The sequence below is a fragment of the Lineus longissimus genome, chromosome 10 (genome assembly GCF_910592395.1).
Source record: "Lineus longissimus chromosome 10, tnLinLong1.2, whole genome shotgun sequence".
In the NCBI taxonomy this organism is placed as follows: Eukaryota; Metazoa; Nemertea; class Pilidiophora; order Heteronemertea; family Lineidae; genus Lineus; species Lineus longissimus.
In genome coordinates, this window is record NC_088317.1 from 6,173,345 (window position 1) to 6,200,065 (window position 26,721).

Below are 26,721 nucleotides of genomic sequence, written 5' to 3' on the forward strand. Positions count from 1 at the left end.
ATTTGAGGTCAGTTGCATGTTTTAAGGCATGAATCTGTCGGCATATAAGGTAGTTGTGATATGCAAACTGTGTCGACGCTATCAATCCGGTTACACATAGGCCTATTACACCTATAGAACAGGCCCTTTGTACATGAGCCAATGAGTCCCCGCTGATCACAACTTGTCAGGTTTCATAACGTTTGTGGTCGTAATTCTCACCGCTTATCAATAAGAGAAACCATATGAGTGTAGTAGAACTGTTGCAGACATTCAAGATCTTATAAGCTCTCTTTCGAAGAGAAAAATATTAAGAGGTAATGCATAATCGAGAATTCGCGCTCGTATGACTTTGTTACTTTGATGAACACGATCACGCTTACAAGACACCCACAGGTAAGTATATGGCAGTTCGTTGGGGAAGGATGCTGGATCGCTATCAAGCTAATATCGGTCAACCTGGAATTTGACAAGCCATCCAGGCGGTGGCGATCCATGAGTCACAATCCAGGAAATCCAGCACTTTTTTTGAATACCCAACTACATGCCCCATATCATACTCTCTTCTCGAGTCGAGTCTCTCTTCGAGTCGATTTCGAGTCAGTTTTCATAATTAAAATTACATGTAGCGATATTTCTCGATTTTGGCGTCGAGACTCACTTTAGGCACTACTCTCTGCCAGTTATTTTAAAAAGATATACATACATAATTTTTGTTTTTAAAAGTCCTTCAATATCCAATGTTAGGAAACTCCTCGATTACAGCAGTTGATCGAGTCACTATAAATCAGGCAAGCCTTTTACTATTTTGAAAAGAATTATATATGGCAGACTTCAGGACTGATGAACGTGAAGACCGTCTCATTGAGATTTGGCATATTTCGATCAGTTGGTTGATGCAATCGTATAGTGTAGACACTCTCGTCGTACTACTTATTCATCGCAAGCTTCCCAGCCGATTAGACTGTTGGGTCGCAACATGCAGAATCGTATAATGTGGCCAGGCCTTAGGCTTTCGCCAACCTGATCGCCATTAGATCCCACGAATTACGAATCCGTAACATTTAGCTCCGAAGTAACCCAAGCTAAGTAAAAAAAACTACCAAGAGGTCTGTAGAGTTAGCGATATACGACAACAGCCTAACATGATCATCCAATGCTGTGTAATGACACTCGAGAGTGATATCAAACACTCGGCCTTTATGCAAGTATCAATTCGTTTTTCGTCCCCCCCCCCCCCCCCTCCTCAAGGGTAGTTAAGCTATCACCACTAATCTTTGCCGATGCTTTAGTAGTATTTATTTTTCCTTTAGTGAAAATTTGGCGAAGCTGGAAAGAATAAGGATGCTAATGTGTCGATGTCTTGTCGAACATACAGCCTTACCCAGTAAAATTAGTTCGGTTACTTTATATGACGGTGATAACTGATATATTGTTGATGGTGATGTCTTGACGAAAGAAAAAGTAGCATTGGTGAAAAAAGGGTGATGCTTGAGCCTTAAGATGTCGTGATAGGGTGATAAGGTGTCGTACCCTTGAGGAGGGGGGGGGGGGGGGTACAAGACACGAATTGATACTTGCATTAATCTGTATCAAAAACAAATAATTAAAAAATTGTGTATGCTTAGAATGATATTTATTAGAGATAATCGAAAGGATACACATTTAACCAATGTGTTTTTCATACATTGGTATTTGCTGGTACATATTGCAGTTACTAGTACAGAAAAAAAAAGGAATATGGATCAGTGGTTAGAGTATATGGTCTAGCAATAGCCGTACGCTGACTCGGATGCGTCGACGTAACACCAGGGTTTACCAGCCGATGCAACCTCCGTACACGCCTCATAAGTGGAGCCTTTGTAGTTGAACGGGAAGTGACAGTTACCAGCGGATGTCTTCACGTCTGAAACGAAAGGATTTTGTTATTACGAGAACAGCTTAAAGGTAGATTGTGCTGACAAACCATGCTATAATGTTGGCGAGATTATTATTATGATATAGTACCACAGGTACGAACAAATTAATAGAACCAGAGTTCTCATTTTTTACGATTTCTTAACAACACATGACAAACGTTTTCGGCTAGACCTGTCCAGCCCTATTCAGGTCATAATTAAAGACAAAGCGTACAATACAGATATTTATACTGCCAGTTCACAAACAAGCATAATAATAGGATTGTGTGGGCAGATGTGTGAAAGGCAGAATAATAGAATAATTACACAATAATTAAACATTCAGGAAGAATGCAGACTCAAGCTGTGATTATTGTCTATTTTACGGTGGTCTGTTGCTTTGATAAATAATGCTTCTTTGATTCTTCATTGGAAGTCGGTGTTAGCAGTTGCTAAGATGGAAAAAGTGTTCAGGTCAGCATTCTTCCTGCATGTTGGGCAAAATTCCAAGTGGTCAGAGACGGCCAATCGACCCGAAACGAGCTCCGCCGATCTGGTTGCCAGGTGTCGCTTTGACTTACCGATGTAAGACATGTTTCTATCACAGGGACACTGCAACTTGTAAACAACCTTGGCTTTTAGACCAAATGGCGTAGCACTTTTCAGGGAGAAATATCGGCTAACGTGGAACGACCGGAAAATTACCCTCACATTAACTCCAAATTAGGTCTTTCTTACTTTTCCTAACTTTTCCATCTCTTCCACATGAATATTCCATCCCTCCACTTGACCATGTTTCGCCGGCTGTCACTTGCTTTTGATCCTGCGGCAGGCATGTAGCTGAAATCATCAACAACCTAATATGTATTTTACACTCCACAAAAAGAGCCCAAAAGCACGACTACATGTAGATGTCATCATGGGATCGAAAAGACTAATATTCTTTAAAAGTGTACCAGAATAACCATTAACCTCATTTATTTGTAAATGATTCAAGAAAATGTGATAGCTTGTAACCGATTGATATTGGAGGGACACATTATTTGGCAGACATGTTGGTTTTTCATGCGAAAGTGGATTCCAGCATGTTACTGACTTCTTTGATGAGGTTGGTTGAAAAATCGTTAAATTGCAACAAACACTTCACTAGAATTTAATGTAACCGAAGAGAGAAGTTTGCAACCCTTGTCCAAAACCGTCAGAGTGACACAGCACACGTGGCAGCATAATTGTGTGGAGTAGTAGCTAGGCACTGGCACATTATTCTGTTCAACTATAAATCCCATGACCAAGTTATCCATTTAACGATTGATTATCCTTAGCACAGAGTGTATACAAACCTATTAAATGACAATATCCCCATTTTGCATCTGTATCGTAATCTGGCGTTGTGGCGCACCATGGATTGCTGCCTGTACATCCTCCGTAGTACTTGCCGTTGTACTTAAATGGAAACACGCACTTGCCACCGGCTTTCGTATTGATATTTTCTGGAAAAAAATTATCACTGAAGTATAGTACAATACATGCGTGTTTTTGTCTGTGGCCAAGGCAAGCAATTGGCCCTAAGCATCCTAGTGAGAAACATCAGACCGTAATTGGTCGAATACACGCACGTCGTCACTTAGAAGACTAGTCGACATGTGCTCCACAACTCACACACGCACACTAGATCGGCCGCAAAGGAAAAAAGATAATCCCCTTGAAGAATTTCGTCCATCAATTAATATCGCTTCAAAACGATGTTCATTGAATTTGCTATTTGACAGTTGGAAATGTTTATGTGTTTTTTTAGTTATAATACCGCAAGCAAAACTCGTCTGTAACATAAAATTCTGCAGAAAAATGGTTTTGTTTATCTCAATAGAAAGCCTCTCTTCGTTGTTTTGTATTGAAGTTAGATGATGTCCTTGGATTTTGTGAGATACCGGTATCAGAGTATAATATCCTTACCATCTTTAATTACGAAGACTTCAGCATTCTGATCACAGAAATACTTCTTCTTTTCAAACATCCAGCTTTCGCCAACTATCTTTCTCTCACCTTTCTGGGTCGTACAAGAAACTGAAAATAAATATGGTAAATCATGCGCAGCCAAAAAGCTAAAATCGCGCAATGGTTGCAACCCATTCTTTTGACTTCATCCAACTTGAGATTTGCCCAACATGTGTTGCTCTTAACAATATAACAATAAGTGCTATTTTACGCATGTTTTAGGATCATGGTGTCTGTACATGCCGAAAGTACACTGTAGCATTTTTCGTCTCACCTGGACAATATCCCCATTTTGTACCATCCTTGACAGTTCCACACCAACGCTGGCCATTGTAAGGCTGACAAGATCCACGGTAAACAGTGCCGTCTAAGAACGGGAAGACACAACCTGCACCACCCCCGGTACCACCAGTTGTACTTGGGTAATCTGGAATAAATAACTTGCAAGTTAAATTGAAAGAAAACTCCTGAAATATGTATATAGTTATATAAAAGTCGCCCGATGGTACAAAACTTCTGAAAGAGGTTTTGGTTCAGACTATGAAATCATATCCTTCTCTTGAAGCCCTAAATGAACCTACCTCCAGTGATCTTGCCAATTGATCCATCAGTGTTACAAAATACCTTTTCCTTGCCCTCTGTCCAGGCGTCACCAATCATTTTGACCAAACTAGCACTTGTTCGACAGGCAGCTAAAACAGGAAGAAAAAGATAAACCTAACTCAATGAACAAGGACCAATCAGTAGCAACAGTAGCAATCGCGCAATAGTTGCAACCCATTCTTTTAACTTCATCCAACTTGAGATTTGCCCAACATGTGTAGCTCAAACAATATAACAATAAGTGCTATTTTACACATGTTTTAGGATCATGGTGTCTGTACATGCCGAAAGTACACTGTAGCATTTTTCGTCTCACCTGGACAATATCCCCATTTTGTACCATCCTTGACAGTTCCACACCAACGCTGGCCATTGTAAGGCTGACAAGATCCACGGTAAACAGTGCCGTCTAAGAACGGGAAGACACAACCTGCACCACCCCCGGTACCACCAGTTGTACTTGGGTGATCTGGAATAAATAACTTGCAAGTTAAATTGAAAGAAAACTCCTAAAATATGTATATAGCTATATAAAAGTCGCCCGATGGCACAGAACTTCTGAAAAAGGTTTTGGTTCAGACTATGAAATCATATCCTTCTCTTGAAGCCCTAAATGAACCTACCTCCAGTGATCTTCCCAATTGATCCATCAGTGTTACAAAATACCTTTTCCTTGCCCTCTGTCCAGGCGTCACCAGCCATTTTGACCAAACCAGCACTTGTTCGACAGGCAGCTAAAACAGGAAGAAAAAGATAAACCTAACTCAATGAACAAGGACCGATCAGTAGCAACAGACGAGACAGTTAAGGAATGACCATGGTCAGCTGGGCGTGATTTATATTGATAAGGCATAACTACAACTCTGCCTATTTCTGGCACTTTCAACCCCGCCCAGAGATTGAACTCGGGTCGCTGAATAGCTTAAACTACGTTTGTAATCCTAACCGTCGGTTATATTCGTAATTGTAGCACGAATTTTTCACTTTCCCAAAAGCTAGGCAATAAACAGTCATATTATTCATTTATACCTGAGCAATAACCCCACTTTTTGTCCTGATCGTAATTCTCAGTAGTACCACACCATTTCTTATTATTTGCTCCCGGGACGCAGTCCTCCTGCCATTTTCCACCAAACAAGAATGGTATGACACAACCAGCTCCCCCGGCATTTCCTTCCGTCGTCGTTGGATACATGGGATCTGAAGAAAAAAATGAATGCAGATAGTCAACACTAACCCTCGGGACAATATATAAATTCACTTTTATCACATAAACATGTTTCACGGTCAACGAGATCAATAGTCTCAAAATGCCTGGTAGTTTACATCCGCACCAAAAACAAAACTGTCTATGGGGACCGCAGCTTCGCTGTTGTTGCAGCAAAAGCTGTTGAACCCAACCCCGGAAAATATGAAATACTTGGACAAGAACAGCTTTGTGTCAAATTTAAAGACATTACTTTTCAAAGGACACTTCGGAAGCGCTTTGAGCAGCTGACGTTTGAAGCGCTAAGACTTGAACAGTATTATTACTATTATCATAACGCTCGGGTAAACATGGTACACAGTAATAGGGTGGTTGAGATCTGTGACATATCAAGGATCCTACATACGATTACGTATACGGATAAAACTCAGTAGAAAGAGTACGAGATTTGTTTCATTTCTATCCGTATACGGTACGGGATCTGTGATAAGTCCCTGATCTCAACATCCGCCTTGATATATTATGTCCATTTTGAAATGGTGCAGCTGCTTCCGTTGTTGAAGTACGGCAACGAGTGCAGGGGCAAAGATACCAATAATGCACAGCATGATATTTTGTTCTTTCTGGATTCATCATCGGTTAAAACCATTTAACTTAATTAATGCTAAGCACAAATGGATACAATATAATCCGTCAGATTTCTCCAGTAACTGTTTTTTTTAGATTATTACCTTGATAACATTTGTTAGTTGCTCCATGCCATTTTTCTCCTGTACCACAACCTGAAAACAAAATTGAATTTTGAATAATAGCAAAAAAGGACAAAATCTAAAACCAAAAAGCTAAGTTTTAGATCGGGAATACACAGACAAAACTGCTTGTTCTGCAGTAGATTCTATGGTTTCCTTGGATCAAGGGAATGGTATCTGCCTGTTTTGTCAAAGGTGGAGCTAGTCTCTTTGCGCATGAAGAAAAGTGAGAAAAAACAAGGTAGGCGCTTAACGCATATGAAGAAAAGGAAGAAAAGGAGAAAGGTAGGGAAAACATCTATCTCTCAAAAGTGTTTTTTCTTCAGAGACTTTACTTCACAAGTCATGCAAACTTTCCGAGCTGTCTGGATGCTATCAAATTCCAGGTAATATATCAGCTAAGGAGACGTAACTGATGCCTTTCTTATTGAGCAACTAATCTTTATATCAGTTTTTCTCGAAATAAGAACTGTATCTCAATAAATTCTGAAGCGACGTGTCATAATAACATCAGTTAAATTAAGGGTTAATGCCAAGATTATGTCACAAATATTGAGCAACTATTCTTTATATCAGTTTTTCTCGAAATAAAAACTGTATCTCAATAAATTCTGAAGCGGCGTGTCATAATAACATCAGTTAAATTAAGGGTTAATGCCAAGATTATGTCACAAATATTGAGCAACTAATCTTTATATCAGTTTTTCTTGAAATAAAAAATGTATCTCAATAAATTCTGAAGCGGCGTGTCATTATAACACCAGGTAAATAATAAGGGTTGCTAATATTATATCAAAAATATTTGTTTGTGACACCAAGTCCTTATACTTTGCAACGGTAGATCACATATAGATAACATACAATAAATGTGCACAAGAATTGGACAGAAACCATGTATGAATTGTTATATACTCACGGTTGACACACTTGTCCATTTTCCACAACTGGTCCACTTGGCATCCTAAAGTTAAAACCATTTATTAAGTATTCAAGTAAAACGTATGCTTCATCTTCTAGTTATTCTTCTGTTCTTCATGTTCATTAATTTTTTGTTTCATAAGATGTTCTTTGACCAAACGACAAAAAACAAAGAAGTCACGATATCGAGAAGCCTCAAATTCGATACAGTCGAGCAGTGTTTTCTTAGAAATGCAAGTTTTTACAAACTTTAATTTTTGTATTTGGTTCATTTTGGAATATCTATTGTAACGAGGTCAATGACTTATCATAAAAGTATTTTACTCACTTGGTTCACACTTTTTGCTTGCCTCGTTCCATTTGTCCGCTGGGACACAGCCTGAAATAATGACAAAATCGAATGTGGTGTCACTCTAAAGAGATACGTTTATTCAAATTTGGTGGTAAGGATTGAAATTTAAAATTGTGACCGTATTCATTGTAGAATTCATTGTTGTTCCGTAACTGGATGTAAGACAATGCTCATGCCAGATTTCACCGTGCAGGATTGTACAAAAGCTGCAATATGCAATAGAATTTGTCAAAGTGTAATTTAAGCACTGGTGGAGGATGCTGCGAATGTCATGATCAGACTGATACAGGGACTCGGGTGCAAGCTCTGACAGGTGAGCGTGACTGCTTCCCTACACGGAATTACCGTGGAGTGGACTCGAGAAATCGTCGGGTGGAACTTACGCTCTACGCATTTCTTTGAAGTGTCTTCCCAAAGTTGGGCAATTGAACAACCTGGGGAATAAAAGAATATCCTAACGAAAAAGTCAGAAATCCCGTAACTAAAACTTAAGGAGCAAGCAGTTGGAGAATATGTATCACTTGATTCCATTGGAGTGATTATTTTTGTCTCCAAGAAGCCATTGTTGACAATATTGAAACTTGAGACAATATACAGTATGTGAGTCAAGAGAACAGCTGGAACGTCATAGTGTTATCTTACTCCCGGTCGATGACTGTTTGCCATTTTATGTCTGGAAGTGACTTTTGGGCAAGCCCGGGTTACCAAACAGCGACTTTTTTGACCTGAATGGAGAGCTGAACTCATTATATTTATAGTTGTCGAAGAGCTCATTATTATTCAATGGCAAAGCGGTTAATAGAACTACTGGAGTTGTGGCGAAGGAATTCAGTAATGTACCCAAAATGCATTTATTACGCTTATCAGTTAATCACACACTCCATCGATTTTTGACAAGAACTCGAGTTTAGTAAAAAGAAAATGTGTCTAGAGCGAGAAATCGGCCATTGTTAATTATGCGCATATTAATTCAAATATGACGTCACTGCTCTCCGATTGGCTAATGTGTTGTAAAGTCTCCGGCTCGCCAAACAGGGTAGATTTTTTTTACTAGTTTGGCAACCCAGCTTGCTAAACTGGGTTGATTTGCAGTGCTGTTCGGCCAGTGGCTCTCCAAACAGGGCAACAATGATGCCTGTCCCCCGAGCGGCTAATTCAAGTTTTATACCTAACATACTATTCATAACAGATAAATGCCAGTAAAACAACTTACGGTTCACGCATTTGCCTTGCTTCTCATCCCACTCCGTCTTGGCATCTGGACAACCTAGATAAGCGGTATCAACAGAAAGAAGCTATTTTGAAAATTTGACGTTTGACACTTCAGTTTCAACGAGTGTATTACAATCATATTAATACCCATGAGCCTGTTACAGATACAAACATACGTAAATTTATCGGGAGCACATTAGGAAAAGCGAACGCGCCGAGGAAATATAAGGAGAAACAATTCATTCATAGACTTACAAGTTATTAGTTTATTAGTACTGTTATCTGATGATGCATTTTATAGTTTCAATAGCCGCCCTGAACTATGTTTTCTTTTGGAACAACATAATGCGCGTCGAAAGATTGATTCCAATATCTAAAGCCCTCAGTGATTTGTCGTTGACCTGTAAAACGGCACACTCACGTAGAATGCATGCCTTCTTCTCATTTTTAGGGTCTACGTTAAGCTCGAGGCAAAATATGCACCGAAGATCGAAATTCATTTAGAATATTTTTATTCTATCTTAAACTGTTGGCTTCAAAATCTCTTTCGAATTCTCTGAACTATGGAATGTAATATAATATGGGTGCGGTTTTTTGTCCTTTATTTCAAGTTATGAAGTTAGCGACTAATTGATTCACACAAACGCCAGCAATACAAAACCTGTCCTGTTTCTTTTGGGGACTTGTTCATTTACGCAAACGACAGCGAATTCGTTATTGTTGAAGCAACATGCAAACTTGGTCACTTTGAAAAACTGCGCAGTAAAACCTTCCGGTGTAGAAATCGTCCCATTATTCAGTTGTAAACTTTCTTTTCGGTTTCTTTTTGCTATAAGAGAACGATACCAGTCCCAGACCCACTGAAATCTTTTAGTTGAAAACCGCTTGGTTTTTGTCTTATTTGCTTTATAGATATATCACAAAATGTCACAAAAAGCAAATTCTACTTTTTTTCAGGAAACCTTAGCGTTTTGTAGCATGATTTAAGTTACGTCAATTACTAATTCCGCAGGTTAGTTCAAGGAAACAGGTCAAAAGTCCATTTCTGCAGCACGATTTTCGATTTATTACTGCTCCGACAGATTTATTTTCTTTTTAAAGTATACATTCGATATACTAATTTTAGCTAGTGCCATAGAATTGTAGAAAGTGATACTCACGCAAAACGCACTTAGAATCTTTAGTGTCCCACTTTTCTTCTGCTTTCGGACAGTCTGAAAATAGCACAAAGCGTTGTTTTTTTAGCTTTGATCTAAATGGCATACATTATCCGATACGGTTTACATTGATATCATTTTAGGGATGATCTTTACATCACTAGTGTTATTCCTGGCAAACGATGTTCGTGTAATTTCCAAACTGAAATGATTAGACGAAGATAGCCTTTATTTCCTGTCTTGGTATCTTGTTTATTATACGTCACCGTTTTTTCGTGGACGCTCAATTGGGAAGTGGAAACGGTGGCTCAAGTTTTCCTTAAGCTAAGCTATATTTATGTGTAATCTGGACCCATGCTTATCAAAGGTTAACTCCGCTTCAAACACAAAGTGCAATTTTAGCTTGAAGCATTTTGTAGCAGGGCTACTTACTGGTCTGGCAAGAGTGTCCATCACCATTGAATCCATCATTGCATTTACACGCGTACTGTCCATTTACTGTAGAGCAGCTAGCATCTTTATGACAAGCAGGAAAAGCTAGTTGCCTCAAGGTGCCTTGCGCTGTGCATTCGTACTTGACAGTGCAACCCTTCATCACAACTGAATTGCCGCTCTGAAATCGGATTATTTCGACAAAAAACTAGATTATACAAATATGAACTAAAGGAAGACATGACCGTGGACACTCAGGACAGAGGGGGGTTATCATTAGATGATACAAATAATTATGAATCAGGAAAAGAGGTAATTTAAAATCTTAACTGCAAATAGGGTAAAACACATGCAGTGATAACCGTAACCATTGATTAACCAATAACCCGAACATAAAAAGTAACCCAACTACAGTGAAAGATGCACGGTTTCCCACTTTCGCCGCTGTGTAATAAAATAAACTAATTATGTCAGGGGTATCCTTGAGGGGTATCCGAAGATTACATCTGGGTTTGGTTTCACTGTATTCGTTTTGATAAACGACATTAGACGGCAATATTAGAGCAACATAAAATTTGTGTAGAGCATTTGATGCTTACGTCGATATGTTGTCCATCAATGGCATCACATCCACACTTGCCAGGCAGAACACAGTCATTTCCAAGTCTAAAGTAGCCTTCATTACAAGAACAGCCATCTTCAGGCTCACCAGCGACGCAGTCCGCGGGAGCATTCCTCTGTTGGCAGGTCTTTTCACATGCAGGGTACAACTTGGGAGTATAGGACGCATTTGCCTCGCAGTTTAGAGCTGGAAGGAAGACAAAATGGCGTGGGCTTATTATACTCTGATTACCCAGGAAAGTGTTACTTACAAATATTTCCAATATAGGCAAAGGAAGAGTTTGGTTGTTACTTTTGATTGTGGTGTCACGTAGGACAAATGGTTGGTTACAACTTACGACAGAAGTTGGCTCTTCTCCAAACACTTCCCAGCCCTTGCTTTGCACAATCATCAGCAAACACAGCCAAGTTCTTGCAGACAACATCAGGGACGTCCTTCGCCGCTGTGGCCTCTTTAGAATAGAAACACACGTCGAACTCGCAGCTGTCCTGGTATTGCTTCAAATTCACCAAACCACTTGCGATACAAGCCTTGAAGGGACCGTTTGTGTCTGTGATGTAACCACAGTGGTTATTGTCCTTGACTTTCGTGGCCCAAGCAACAGTGCAATCACCACTGACATCGGCTGCTTCGCAGTTGCTACAAAAAGGTAAAATAGATATATACATAAATTGAATTTACTCGAAAAAGTTTACAACACCTTCCAACTAAATTATAGAAACAGCTGCTACAAGAATTATGTCAACAACATAATAATTATTGCAGTAGGCTATGCTTTAAAGAACTTTACGATGTGCATTTAAGGTTCCATGTTTAACTATTGAAAATAACAAAAAAAGCAATTACTGAGTCAGTCTGACTCTCCTAGAAATGTAGGCCTTGTATTATTTTATCAAAAAGTAGATACTGCCAGCCGATATTTTCAAATCATCTTTTTTTTCCGGGCACAACTTGATATTCTGACTCTTCCAACAGATTAAATGAAGTTAGAATTACAACATTTTGTTCAACTATCAATTCCACCTTCTTCTTCTGACAATCTTTCACCCAGACCCGATGTGAAAATGTACCTACGTTTGTTGCTGTAGACCAGAGTCATCGGGCACGGACCAACTACTCGAGAATGCGTTCTTAGTTGTGGCTTTCGTCTGTCCTTTAGCAATAAGATCATCATTTCGATTGTCGTTACATGTTCCACAGATTCCTTCCACCTTGGTTCCGATTGTGGATGAGATGAACGTCTCAATGAAGTATCTCCTGTAGGTGGTGATCATACCACAAGCTGTGGCCTCGACCTGGAACTGCCTGTTTGCGTATGAGACTTTCACGTCTGTGCCTTTCCTGGTCCTGATAGTGATAGGGAAATTGCTCTTGGTTCTGTCGACGCCGTTGATCTACAAAAGTAAGACACATACAATTTCGTTGAAGAAGAAGCAAGGTAATGATCGGCCTTTGAATGCACAATCTTGGGCTGGTTCGTCTCGCTGGTTCATGAAGCATTACCAAATCCCACAGATGTCACCAAATCACGTCACGACCTCAGGCAAAAGGCCGCAACTGGAGCTATTCCGGATCCTTTTCATCAAATGGGTAGAACCCTTCAAGGGGTGTTTTGCGGTACTTATGTGTGGTACACAGTGTCTATTAGGTGGATCCTGACAACAGGGCCTACAAGTAATGTATAGTAACTAATGCTTGGATAAAGTTGCTGTACGTTGGCAGGTTTCCCGATTCGATAGAAGAAAATACAATTTTTGTGTTAAGATAAAAATACAGAGCCCCGGACATTTATTACTAATATAATCAAAGAAAATCTTACGTTTCATTGAATCATATGTACAACGCTTTTTTGGCCGAAAAGTCGATACTTACGGAAACCTTCGCCGCTTGTTGACTGTATCTGAAGGTCATGTCCTCGACGGTCACATCCAACAACCCCACAAAGCTTACTCGAGGGTTACCGATATGGACATTCTTCTCCTCTACATTGAAGTAACACTTGTCAGTCTTGAAGTCATCCTTTAGCTTGGTGAATGTGTACTTGCATTTACCCATAAAGTCGATTCTGTGGCCGTCGTATTGGTAGTAATGGGGATCACCACCTGCGAAGCAGCGGCATGTTTCTGTAGAGTATTAAAGTGGCATGTACTTTCAACAGCTAAATTATTTAGCGAATTACGAAAAAAAAGTATTTTTGACTGGAAAACCGAAAGAAAATTTCTATTCGCAAAAACATTAAAAATCGTGAAATTGTTATCTTTTTCAACTGATGCGATTGCCAAAATATAGAGGTGCAAATTATTGAGAGCTACAGATGTCGGGATGACTTACAGAGAAGACTCATAAATAACTACATGTATGATACACATTGACTATTGCATAGTCGCTTAGCTATATGTATTTGCGCAGTGTGTCACAGGTGCCTGTAGGTACTAGAATCATGGCGACTGATCAGCTCCGAATAAGCTGTGATGCACATAAACGAAAAGAAATTTACACGTACAGCTATTTCATGTCCAGAGTTACATGAACAAGTGTATTTTCTGTGGGTGCTGTGGGGATTGATCACTTGCTATTGATTATAGATCTGTGATTCAGATACTATCGTGCGACTGCGCCACATCGGAGAGTATGAATAATGTTGGCAAAAGAAAGTTTAACTTACTCGCTTCACATGTTCCGGACACAGTGTTGTACTTCTGTGGTGACGGACATTCTGAAAAAGGGACATATATTAACAACAACTCCGGTTAAAAATCTTTTCTGGTTCAAAATCAATTCGTTATTCTTGTCTGCATCGTCTGGGGCTCTTGAGCACATACAAACTACCGGCCGGATTTTCTCATTAACCGTGGTAAAGAACTGATGTAACGTACTTTTTGGACGTTTTGAAGCCCAAAAATCATGTTTGGTCACGAAGCTATAGGACTGATGAAAACCAGACATGAAAGAACTCCAACCAGTTGTTCGAACTGAAAAGCCCCAAACGATGCGGACAAACACTCATAAATGGAATGTAGCTTGAGGATAACAGAACAACCAATTCCAACTGAACACGCCCAAAAACCTGAGAAAGATTTGAGCTTATAATGTTCTAGTTGACGCGTAGCACTCAACCTACTTGCAACACATTTCGTTCCAACCCATTTCTGACTCGCAATGCACCCTAAAGAGAAACAAAAAAATATATGTTTGGAAGATGACTGATATACAAACCCAAACTGAAAGGCCAATTTTTTACTACATTTAAAAAAAATCTTTTCAAAACTAAACTGACAATAGAGTAACCAGTTTAGTCAAAATTCAAATTTCATGTTATAGCATGGAACAGGTGCAATACCGGTGCAGAAATAGAAATGTCTAGAGGATAACAGAACAACCAATTCCAACTGAACACGCCCAAAAACCTGAGAAAGATTTGAGCTTATAATGTTCTAGTTGACGTGTAGCACTCAACTTACTTGCAACACATTTCGTTCCAACCCATTTCTGACTCGCAATGCACCCTAAAGAGAAACAAAAAATATATATCATGGAAGATGACTGATATACTAACCCAAACTGAAAGGCCAATTTTTTACTACATTTAAAAAAAATCTTATCAAAACTAAACTGAAAATAGAGTAACCAGTTTAGTCAAAATTCAAATTTCATGTTATAGCATGGAACAGGTGCAATACCGGTGCAGAAATAGAAATGTCTAGAGGATAACAGAACAACCAATTCCAACTGAACACGCCCAAAAACCTGAGAAAGATTTGAGCTTATAATGTTCTAGTTGACGTGTAGCACTCAACTTACTTGCAACACATTTCGTTCCAACCCATTTCTGACTCGCAATGCACCCTAAAGAGAAACAGAAAATATATGTTATGGAAGATGACTGATATACAAACCCAAACTGAAAGGCCAATTTTTTACTACATTTAAAAAAAAATCTTATCAAAACTAAACTGACAATAGAGTAACCAGTTTAGTCAAAATTCAAATTTCATGTTATAGCATGGAACAGGTGCAATACCGGTGCAGAAATAGAAATGTCTAGGAGGATAACAGAACAACCAATTCCAACTGAACACGCCCAAAAACCTGAGAAAGATTTGAGCTTATAATGTTCTAGTTGACGTGTAGCACTCAACTTACTTGCAACACATTTCGTTCCAACCCATTTCTGACTCGCAATGCACCCTAAAGAGAAACAAAAAATATATGTTATGGAAGATGACTGATATACAAACCCAAACTGAAAGGCCAATTTTTTACTACATTTAAAAAAAATCTTATCAAAACTAAACTGAAAATAGAGTAACCAGTTTAGTCAAAATTCAAATTTCATGTTATAGCATGGAACAGGTGCAATACCGGTGCAGAAATAGAAATGTCTAGAGGATAACAGAACAACCAATTCCAACTGAACACGCCCAAAAACCTGAGAAAGATTTGAGCTTATAATGTTCTAGTTGACGTGTAGCACTCAACTTACTTGCAACACATTTCGTTCCAACCCATTTCTGACTCGCAATGCACCCTAAAGAGAAACAAAAAATATATGTTATGGAAGATGACTGATATACAAACCCAAACTGAAAGGCCAATTTTTTACTACATTTAAAAAAAATCTTATCAAAACTAAACTGAAAATAGAGTAACCAGTTTAGTCAAAATTCAAATTTCATGTTATAGCATGGAACAGGTGCAATACCGGTGCAGAAATAGAAATGTCTAGAGGATAACAGAACAACCAATTCCAACTGAACACGCCCAAAAACCTGAGAAAGATTTGAGCTTATAATGTTCTAGTTGACGTGTAGCACTCAACTTACTTGCAACACATTTCGTTCCAACCCATTTCTGACTCGCAATGCACCCTAAAGAGAAACAGAAAATATATGTTATGGAAGATGACTGATATACAAACCCAAACTGAAAGGCCAATTTTTTACTACATTTAAAAAAAATCTTATCAAAACTAAACTGACAATAGAGTAACCAGTTTAGTCAAAATTCAAATTTCATGTTATAGCATGGAACAGGTGCAATACCGGTGCAGAAATAGAAATGTCTAGAGAATAACAGAACAACCAATTCCAACTGAACACGCCCAAAAACCTGAGAAAGATTTGAGCTTATAATGTTCTAGTTGACGTGTAGCACTCAACCTACTTGCAACACATTTCGTTCCAACCCATTTCTGACTCGCAATGCACCCTAAAGAGAAACAAAAAATATATATCATGGAAGATGACTGATATACTAACCCAAACTGAAAGGCCAATTTTTTACTACATTTAAAAAAAATCTTATCAAAACTAAACTGAAAATAGAGTAACCAGTTTAGTCAAAATTCAAATTTCATGTTATAGCATGGAACAGGTGCAATACCGGTGCAGAAATAGAAATGTCTAGAGGATAACAGAACAACCAATTCCAACTGAACACGCCCAAAAACCTGAGAAAGATTTGAGCTTATAATGTTCTAGTTGACGTGTAGCACTCAACTTACTTGCAACACATTTCGTTCCAACCCATTTCTGACTCGCAATGCACCCTAAAGAGAAACAGAAAATATATGTTATGGAAGATGACTGATATACAAACCCAAACTGAAAGGCCAATTTTTTACTACATTTAAAAAAAAATCTTATCAAAACTAAACTGACAATAGAGTAACCAGTTTAGTCAAAATTCAAATTTCATGTTATAGCATGGAACAGGTGCAATACCGGTGCAGAAATAGAAATGTCTAGGAGGATAACAGAACAACCAATTCCAACTGAACACGCCCAAAAACCTGAGAAAGATTTGAGCTTATAATGTTCTAGTTGACGTGTAGCACTCAACTTACTTGCAACACATTTCGTTCCAACCCATTTCTGACTCGCAATGCACCCTAAAGAGAAACAAAAAATATATGTTATGGAAGATGACTGATATACAAACCCAAACTGAAAGGCCAATTTTTTACTACATTTAAAAAAAATCTTATCAAAACTAAACTGAAAATAGAGTAACCAGTTTAGTCAAAATTCAAATTTCATGTTATAGCATGGAACAGGTGCAATACCGGTGCAGAAATAGAAATGTCTAGAGGATAACAGAACAACCAATTCCAACTGAACACGCCCAAAAACCTGAGAAAGATTTGAGCTTATAATGTTCTAGTTGACGTGTAGCACTCAACTTACTTGCAACACATTTCGTTCCAACCCATTTCTGACTCGCAATGCACCCTAAAGAGAAACAAAAAATATATGTTATGGAAGATGACTGATATACAAACCCAAACTGAAAGGCCAATTTTTTACTACATTTAAAAAAAATCTTATCAAAACTAAACTGAAAATAGAGTAACCAGTTTAGTCAAAATTCAAATTTCATGTTATAGCATGGAACAGGTGCAATACCGGTGCAGAAATAGAAATGTCTAGAGGATAACAGAACAACCAATTCCAACTGAACACGCCCGAAAACCTGAGAAAGATTTGAGCTTATAATGTTCTAGTTGACGTGTAGCACTCAACTTACTTGCAACACATTTCGATCCAACCCATTTCTGACTCGCAATGCACCCTAAAGAGAAACAGAAAATATATGTTATGGAAGATGACTGATATACAAACCCAAACTGAAAGGCCAATTTTTTACTACATTTAAAAAAAATCTTATCAAAACTAAACTGACAATAGAGTAACCAGTTTAGTCAAAATTCAAATTTCATGTTATAGCATGGAACAGGTGCAATACCGGTGCAGAAATAGAAATGTCTAGAGAATAACAGAACAACCAATTCCAACTGAACACGCCCAAAAACCTGAGAAAGATTTGAGCTTATAATGTTCTAGTTGACGTGTAGCACTCAACTTACTTGCAACACATTTCGTTCCAACCCTTTTCTGACTCGCAATGCACCCTAAAGAGAAACAAAAAATATATGTCATGGAAGATGACTGATATACAAACCCAAACTGAAAGGCCATTTTTTTACTACATTTAAAAAAAATCTTATCAAAACTAAACTGACAATAGAGTAACCAGTTTAGTCAAAATTCAAATTTCATGTTATAGCTTGGAACAGGTGCAATACCGGTGCAGAAATAGAAATGTCTCCCGTGGGCTCCACATAACCATATATCATACACAGTCAGAATAGAATAGGGCTGAACACTTCTTCCACGGCCATCTATACCACAAAGATAAGAACGGGCATGATACAATCCTTTGTTCAGCGGACTACATTCTATCCTTGGAAATTTCCAACCTTCTTCATTGTTTACGACATTAGGTGAAAGGTAATGAAAACTATAGAAAAATACGACTAAGAGCATTGGCTTGGTTGATGGTTTGTTATTACAATTTAGTGTGTCTTTTTAATTGGGTATTTAGCAGTCAAATGGACCGCGCTGACCTCAAACTCCGACACAACAGACGTTACGGCTCTGGAACGGCGAAGCAGCACCCTGGTGGCAAACAGCGCCATGCAGCGGCCACCCAGTGGTTTTGGTGGTATCCTGTTGAAAAGTTAGCTCCGTACCATGGGAAAAGTCACAAAACTATAATGGGTTAATTAAGTATGGTATATGTTTAGCTGGATCTTTGCCGTCGACCTATGGCATTAGATTGCCAGTTTTCTGATTATAGGTGACTCCAATGAAGGACCACGAATTGTTAAAGCTTTAGTTATCTTATTGTCGTTAGAATCGCACCATATAGTACATGTGAATGAAATATCTTACGAGGAATGGGGGTTCCAAAGACTTCGACTTCGCACAAAGTCAAATGCTGGCTTCTTGACCTAACGACCGCAACATATCTCCCTTCTAGTTGCTTGTTGCAGTTAAATGCCTGTGATTGACCTTGTGGGACGGCTCCAGTCTTATGAGCACAGACCTCGCTAGAAGAAAACACAAGCTTCCTCCCTGGGGTAGGCCTGGTGTGTGTCACCACGATGTCGAAATTAGATAGTCTAGAACCTGCAATAAACACAATCAGAGGCAAAATATTTTGGTGTATGTCCTAGTCCTTTACTTTACTGTACAGATTAGAAAGCATGATAGAACATACAGCGGCGACTGATGCCTGGTCTTCTCCAAGGTTTCTTTTTCGTATTCAAGTCCAGGAAATCCAAGTTCAAAACAAGAGACCCACTTACACTCGGAGCACTTAAAATAGGTACTGGGGTTAACCAGCACCACAATTGCTCCCTCATATATTTCACAATTAAGGATTAGTATACCGGCGCCGTGTAAACACGTGTAAACAGTAGTAGAAGAAGGTCGAAGAAGAAGAAGACACAATGGTGTTTTGAAAAAATATTATTCTTGATTCATGTTCGACCATACCTACCACAGCAGTCCCCTCTGTTATATAAGACAACCTTCTGTATCAAAGATGTATGAACTAAATCCACCGCCCACCAATTGTTGTTGACGTTATCACCACCGTTGACGCTGGAATGGGTGCAACTGTTGCGGTAATACTCATTGTTTTTGTTGCCGTCTACAGCTCGGTTCGCTTTACCCCCACTCGTCTCATGGAATTGCAGACATGTTTTCCTCAATGCCAGGTTCACAGGAACAGTACTCTCCGCTGGAACACAATTGTTTTAGACCACATTGATTTATCAGATTGACTAAGCATTGCCGATGATGGGCAACAGCAAAATAAAACTGACCATTTACCGGTTGACGAAATTTATATACGATGTACAAGAACTCGGTCAAAAGAGTCCGTTGCTCCAAAAAGCGCATTAAAGCGAATTAAATGACACTGAATATGAGTTTAAAGGCTTAGGCCTACGCCGTTCGTTGAAAACTTGAAATGCGTATTTGGCTATGAACATTTTCGATTGCGTAAATACGTACTAAAGATATAAATTTCAGCACTGCCGTACACGTTATATAAGTACTATAATAGAAAGTTTCAGCAAATTCGTATGCATTTAAACTGCACTACAGCATTGTGTATGTACTGCATTTCTATTTTCCTGAAGTAGTTACGGAGGGTCCTTTACGTATTTAAAATAGCATTTCACTATATATTTCGACGGTATTTAGCTAGTCTTTCTGAAAGTTGAATAAGTGATACGCCGCGCATTTCTCTCGAACTGATCTTATACAAGATTTGCGAGTATACCATAGTCTTAGATATCCTGGTTTCAAATAATGCAAATTAAAGAAATGGACATCATTTACATCAAGTACATATAATATGAATGTTTGTTCGTATGGTGATAGCGATCGTTAAAATGTTTCAAGTGAATAATATTTAAAAATTTGCTCTTGAAATTCATGACTATAAAACGATTTCATCACCGAGTTTAATAAAACGCGCAGCAAGGGCGAATGGTCACGTCCTCGAATACCAGAGTCAGTCGTATGCTACCCCCCCCCCCCCGCACACGTTTATGGCTGGCGCGAGTGGACAGAATTATGCCACGGCATAAATAGGAATTGTGGTGTGATTGTGGCGTGGCATAATTCTCAATTATTGTGGTGTGGCATAATTGTTAATTATGGTGCACCATAAATCAACCAATCAAAACCTCGGATCTCGTGAATTATGCTGCGGCATAAGCTGAATTGTGGTGTGGGGCAAAAGCAGTCAACCAATCAGATAGCCGGTAATTATGGACTGAAGTGTCATTTATGGAGGACGGAAGTGAGAATTGTGGACGTGATTTGTGTGTTGATGTTATTTTCAAAACACGATTGCAGGCCATGTGATCTTTGAGACTTCGCGGGAAATGAAATTGTAAAAAACGCAAACCTCCAAAGATTTTCAGGTAAGTATTTTTAGGGTAGTTTAGAATAGCAGGACTGTGAAGGGCTTGAGATCAAGGATCGCTTGCAATGAGAAGGAATAGAGAAAGAACCACAATTTAGCAACCTACGTGCATTTGTTGACACTTGAGTTTCGCACGTGCGTTTTTTACAATTTCTCTTCCGGCGAAATCTAAAAGATCACATGACCTGCAATCGTGTATTGAAAATAACATCAACCCACAAATCGCGTCCACAATTCTCACTTCCGTCCTCCATAAATGACACGTCCGTCCACAATTCCCGGCTATCTGATTAGTTGACTGCTTTTGCCGAATATACCCACACCACAATTCAGATTTATGCCGCGGCATAATTAGATATCCGAGGTATTGATTGGTTGATTAATGGTGCACCATAATTGAGAATTACGCCACACCACAATTCAGATTTATGCCGTGGCATAATTCGGAATTCCGTCCACTCTCGCCAGCCATACAGGTTAGTCATGTTAATTAGCGTTAATTGCACTGATGACGGAAGGAAAACGTCCTACCTTGTGCTAAGATTGCAGTGACCACAATGGCCACCCATGCCAATGGTGATTTCATTCTAAAAGAAACCGATAGAAAGGAAAAGGAAAAAGTTATCGTTAGAAAACGCAATGAATACTTCGAAGAGGTCGACGGTTAATAAGCAGTTGTGTTCGTTTTTACCAATTATAATATGTGGTTTTATCAGTTAAATACAGATAACAGATAATCTACCACTACATTTTCAGGGGCAAAATATCTGACATCAATATTATGGCATAAAAGAGGTTCCAAAGTCTGCCTATTTGGTTTTTAAGATTGAAAAGTGTGGTAAATACGCGCACGTTCTGTTATTAGGCAGTGTTAGTTGTCAAGGGGAGTTTAGAGCAATCACATCAAGATCGAATATACCTTTTGAACTGAAAATAGTTATAACAGCAACACCAAGAAGAATCAAACCTGGACGAACGAGGAAGGATTCGGAATTCGTTTGGATTTTTACTTACCTTTGAGTGGAACTGCAGGGCTTGCCAGAAGAAACGGGGCATGAAATGCAATTGTTTCCCCAACGAATGCCAGGACGGTTATACCGAAAATATATGAGCGAGCCTTATTTATTTCTTTGTAATACTAGTACTTCCAGAAACGCCTGTTGAATGTTGGCATTGACATTGAAATTTGCGTAATACGAGAGAACCCGTCAAAGGAATTAACATATGTCGGAGATGAAATTTCAAACTTTCATGAAACAGGTGGCTCTAAGTCGTTAATATGTTGACAGAGAAGGTTGAACTATGGCTTGACGAGCGTTTGAGTTTTGATAGTAGAAAAAGGGGAACATTGACCGACTCCACTCACAGGCGATTTTAAACTTTGACATGTGACTATTCATTGTAAACAGTGCCTTGTAGGCCGAATGAGCTGCCTGCTCCACCTGATATGACCATTTCCCACTATAGTGGAAAAGCATACCAAGATATGCGTCCACAACCTCAAACTCTTCGTGTCCATAATGCCATTTCTCCCTATCTGCTAAAATACCATTTTTTCTGCACACAATGATTTGAGTTTTACCTAGGTTGACCGAGAGGCCCCACTTATCAGAGTATTCCATCAAGGCGTCGATGAGATCTTGAAGCTCCTTAGGACTATTTGCCGGAAGGATCATGTCATCGGCGAATAGTAGAATATATATATCTCTCAGGACATCACCCGTTTTTGTAAAAGCTTTTCCCAATTCTGCTACAATATCATTGGTGATAACGAACCGCCCTGCTTAAGGCCTGTGTTAAATGGTTATGTTGAGTGTCCGTTTTTAGAGGCACCTCTTAATTCGAGTGCAATCAGAAAATTCATTTTTATCCAATTATTTGCAATCAACAAGCATTTATCATCAATTCTTTAATTTTTTTTCGCCCTTATCGAACCGTTGTAGCCACCAGGCTTGCCATACATTGCATGGGAGTTAAAAGGTAACTCGTGTCAAATTTCACCATATAATGTTTTAGCAGTTTTTGACAAATGACTACGTCACTTTCTCATAAAGCGGTAAGGTTTTCGAATCGAAATGCACATTTTCTAGAAATTGATGATTTTAATCCCGCCCGGACGGCTCGCTTCGATGCAGTTGAAATCGCGCTACGCCGACGACGTTTTCGTTGATGACGTCACAACATGACAATTTTCGCGGTCGCGGTGGTTTACATTCCCGCGAAAAAAACAAAAAAAATCTCATCCGTTTATTTACAACTGCCATTGACCATTGACATTCCATCCTGTCCTTACACAATATATACACGATAAGAACTGAAGATTATGGAGAAGAAGAAAAGGTTGTTGGGTGGCGTTGTGCTGCGATGTTTTGCGGCAACACCAGCAAAATTGAAGGTGTTGGGGTTTTCTCCTGGCCTGACCCTATCAAAGCACCGGGCCGTCACCATGAAGTTCGAGTTAAGAGGTCACCAGCCGATGGTTCATCTTCTCCTCCTGATGCTCCGCCGGTACACAACTTCGAGAACCAACTCCAAATTCGTCTGCCGTTGGGGGTCTTCCAGCACATTTGGAAAAAATCTCGAAGTAACAAAGTAAGGGAAGGGACGGCCCCCCCCCCCCCCCCCCCCCCCCAAGTCCTGAGTCATTTCATCATAAATTTCCTAAGTCCAACCAGGAAATTCCATCGCTGACGTCATAATAATGGTATTCCTAAAACTATTTTTAGACCTCATTTAATATTCATTAGATTTTCCTGAGCGTACGCGAACTACTGCGGATATAGCTTCTTCCTAGAGCGAATAGGAAAATATTCGACGGACTGACTTGTTCATGTTATGACGTCATGAGGTCACGTGACTTAGTGTGGGTTTTTCAAAACGTCTTCGGCAGTTGGCCAGTCTGACGCGATTAAAACAGCGATTTTATAATAAATCTAATCAAAAATGGAAAATTTTAGCTTTACATTTGTGATCAACAATTAAAAACGGACGTATTTCCGCAAAGTTGTAAATCACATCATAGTATCACTTTAAGATTAAATTGTTTATTAATAAATGAAATTTTAATTCTTAATAACAGGATTTTTCCCAATTCTTCTTTCTGGTAGAATCACCCATTTTATAGGTTCCTGCCACCTATCAAGTAGCCGCCAGACTGGTGTAGTTCTTTGAACTCTGGAAACCAGTATTGTCCAATTCCAGCAGTGTACAATTCTTTCAACACCGAACATTGGTGTTCAGCCTACCCCCTATTTGAGGGTTCACTGACTGGTACACCCTCTGCACTGCTACACTTTCAGCGGATCTCCTAAGTGAGTGTTCATGGATAGGGACACCGTCCTACAGTGTTGTGAACACCGAAAATGAGTGTTCATCAATATTTTAAATCGGTGTCCCTGAAAATGAACACCACATGTCGGTGTTCAATGAACACCGAGAAGAGGTGTAACCCCTACACCGAAAATCGGTGAGGGGCACTAAGTAACCCTGATTTTCAGTGTTCATTGAACACCCATTTTCAGTGTTACTGTTACACCACTTTTATACTGTGTTGACAGCTAGGATCTCGAATGTGGACAGCGAGGCATTCTGGATTCCTTCTGGGACCAATCCTTCAAATTTGCACTGACACATGCGTGTATAAACGAGAGAACCCTTCAAAAGAATTGATAAATGTCGTCAGATGAAATGCCACATTTTCATGAAGCAGGTGGTTCTTAAGTTGTCAATATTTCGACAGAGAAACCTGAACCATTGCCAGCTGGGATGCGAGGCATTCTGGAGACTTTCTGAGGCCAATCCTTTGTCCATAATTACTACAATATATACGTGTACATTTGTAGATTTGTAGAGACCCAGGGGGAGATGTTTAAAGCCCTTTCGATGAATTTTATTCAATACATACCACCAGATGACGCCACCTTTCGTACCACACATGTCCCTGAAATAGTGTAAACTTGGCCCAAAATATAGGCCTGATGTGGATCAAGTTCACCTGGTCATAGAGTGGTGGAAAAAATTTTTTCCGTAAGGCAACCACCATGTGGCCAGGCGAATATGAGCTTTAGACCAAATTAAAAAAAAAGATGTTGCGGCTTTTCATTGATCAAATTTGACTTGAAGTGAAACTACAGTAATTCACTGTCGCGCAACTTAAGCCAGACACAGGCTCGCCTCGCAGATTGAAGGTATGTTGCATATTGTGTGGGTGACCGTTTAGGTCATAACTGCCACACCCTACACATGTTAAGGTAAGTAGTGACCCAGAAGTATTAATGTAGCAGGAAGGGTTGGGCGTTTGTGGTTTCTGAGTCTGAGGGGGTTGGTGTCTGTTGACTGTGTTTTAAGAGAGACTAGGCATGGCGCCAGTCTCTCTTAAAGCACAGTCAACAGGCATTTGGTCTCAGTATTTGGGTAAGTACAGAATCAAGCCAGCTCAGAGAGCAATGATTGAACGATGCTGTGGACAAGTCCAAGGATACTGCATCAGTCACGACCAACTTCTCATCAGAAAGCGTCACCACCAGCATATTCAATGTTCAGTTCCAACCTGTACCAGTCCAATGCACGCCTGTCATGGTCAGCAGTGGTCAGCTTAGCGCGATATGGAACATTCTTCCGAAACTCAAGCGAGGGAAGTCTGCTCATTAGCATATCTCGCGCACTGCTCCTTCTGGTCAAACATCGTAGTGAAATCGTAATAGAAAACGTCTGGCTTCTCGCCAGACTAATAAATGAAGAACTAATAGGTAAAGCACTTCTACTTGCGCGAAACTGCTTTGGGTCCTTGCGTCAAGCAAAGCATTTAGGCCACTTTAAACAGATTTATTCGATACGGAAGAATGTTTCCGCCGAGATGCTAAAGTGTGTCTGATCCAGAAGTATTAAGGTAGCAGGAAGGGTTGGGCGTTTGTGGTTTCTGAGTCTGAGGGGGTTGGTGTCTGTTGACTGTGCTTTAAGATAGACTAGACATGGCGCCAGTCTCTCTTAAAGCACAGTCAACATGCATTTGGTCTCAGTATTTGGGTAAGTACAGAATCAAGGCAGCTCAGAGAGCAATGATTGAACGATGCTGTGGACAAGTCCAAGGATACTGCATCAGTTACGACCAACTTCTCATCAGAAAGCGTCACCAACAGCATATTCAATGTTCAGTTCCAACCTGTACCAGTCCAATGCACGCCTGTCATGGTCATCAGTGGTCAGCTTAGCGCGATATGGAACATTCTTCCAAAACTCAAGCGAGGGAAGTCTGCTCATTAGCATACCTCGCGCACTGCTCCTTCTTGTCAAACATCGTAGTGAAATCGTAATGGAAAACGTCTGGCTTTGCGCCAGACATTGAGACTAATAAGTGAAGAACTAATAGGTAAAGAACTTCTATTTGCGCGAGACTGCTGTGATAAAATTATCATTGCAGAGACTCCGGTGACGTACACATATATTTTTTACAATCAAAAATGCCCTCAAAAGACGACATGGAATGATTATTTTATTGATATTTCCTACTATATACCTTCCAATTATCACTTTATACAATAGATCGGCGTTAGGTCGCATGCTTTTCTTTCCTGGTGACACTATAAAGCAAAATAGTTGCAACCCCGTAAATGCGCTATAAGTCCAATAATAAGTGACGGTGACCCGTTATAAATGTTTCTCCAGCTTGGCTTTTTTGCCGCTACGCGGCGCTTTGGGCCCTTGCGTCAAGGACTCACAACGAAAAAAAATTAAAAAATGTACCTCATACCTACTGGCTACTGATCGTGATAAGACCACGACATTGGGCCAATTCTAGCAGTCGATATTGGCCAA

At 39.5% G+C, this 26,721-nt stretch overlaps 2 protein-coding genes across 2 annotated transcripts in view; one reads left to right on the forward strand and one right to left on the reverse strand.

Annotated features, from left to right (window-relative positions):
* Positions 1-26,721, forward strand: part of LOC135494239 (Na(+)/H(+) exchanger beta-like) — a 333,142-nt gene that overhangs the window by 161,576 nt on the left and 144,845 nt on the right. The gene's annotated exons all lie outside the window — the stretch shown is intronic.
* On the reverse strand, positions 1,657-21,982 carry LOC135495068 (zonadhesin-like). The gene is made up of 37 exons (XM_064783484.1): positions 21,922-21,982; positions 21,439-21,494; positions 19,468-19,710; positions 18,858-19,094; positions 17,990-18,034; positions 17,650-17,694; positions 17,310-17,354; positions 16,970-17,014; positions 16,628-16,672; positions 16,288-16,332; positions 15,948-15,992; positions 15,608-15,652; positions 15,268-15,312; positions 14,926-14,970; positions 14,586-14,630; positions 14,246-14,290; positions 13,790-13,840; positions 12,997-13,247; positions 12,199-12,518; positions 11,462-11,763; positions 11,102-11,310; positions 10,503-10,683; positions 10,074-10,127; positions 8,915-8,968; positions 8,085-8,135; positions 7,678-7,728; positions 7,348-7,392; positions 6,414-6,464; positions 5,505-5,675; positions 5,099-5,209; positions 4,792-4,944; positions 4,454-4,564; positions 4,147-4,299; positions 3,831-3,941; positions 3,218-3,367; positions 2,616-2,717; positions 1,657-1,885 (listed from the first exon to the last, which is right to left on the reverse strand). Exons 2-37 carry the CDS (start codon positions 21,491-21,493, stop codon positions 1,746-1,748), a joined length of 3,897 nt encoding a protein of 1,298 aa, XP_064639554.1. The 5' UTR covers position 21,494; positions 21,922-21,982; the 3' UTR covers positions 1,657-1,745.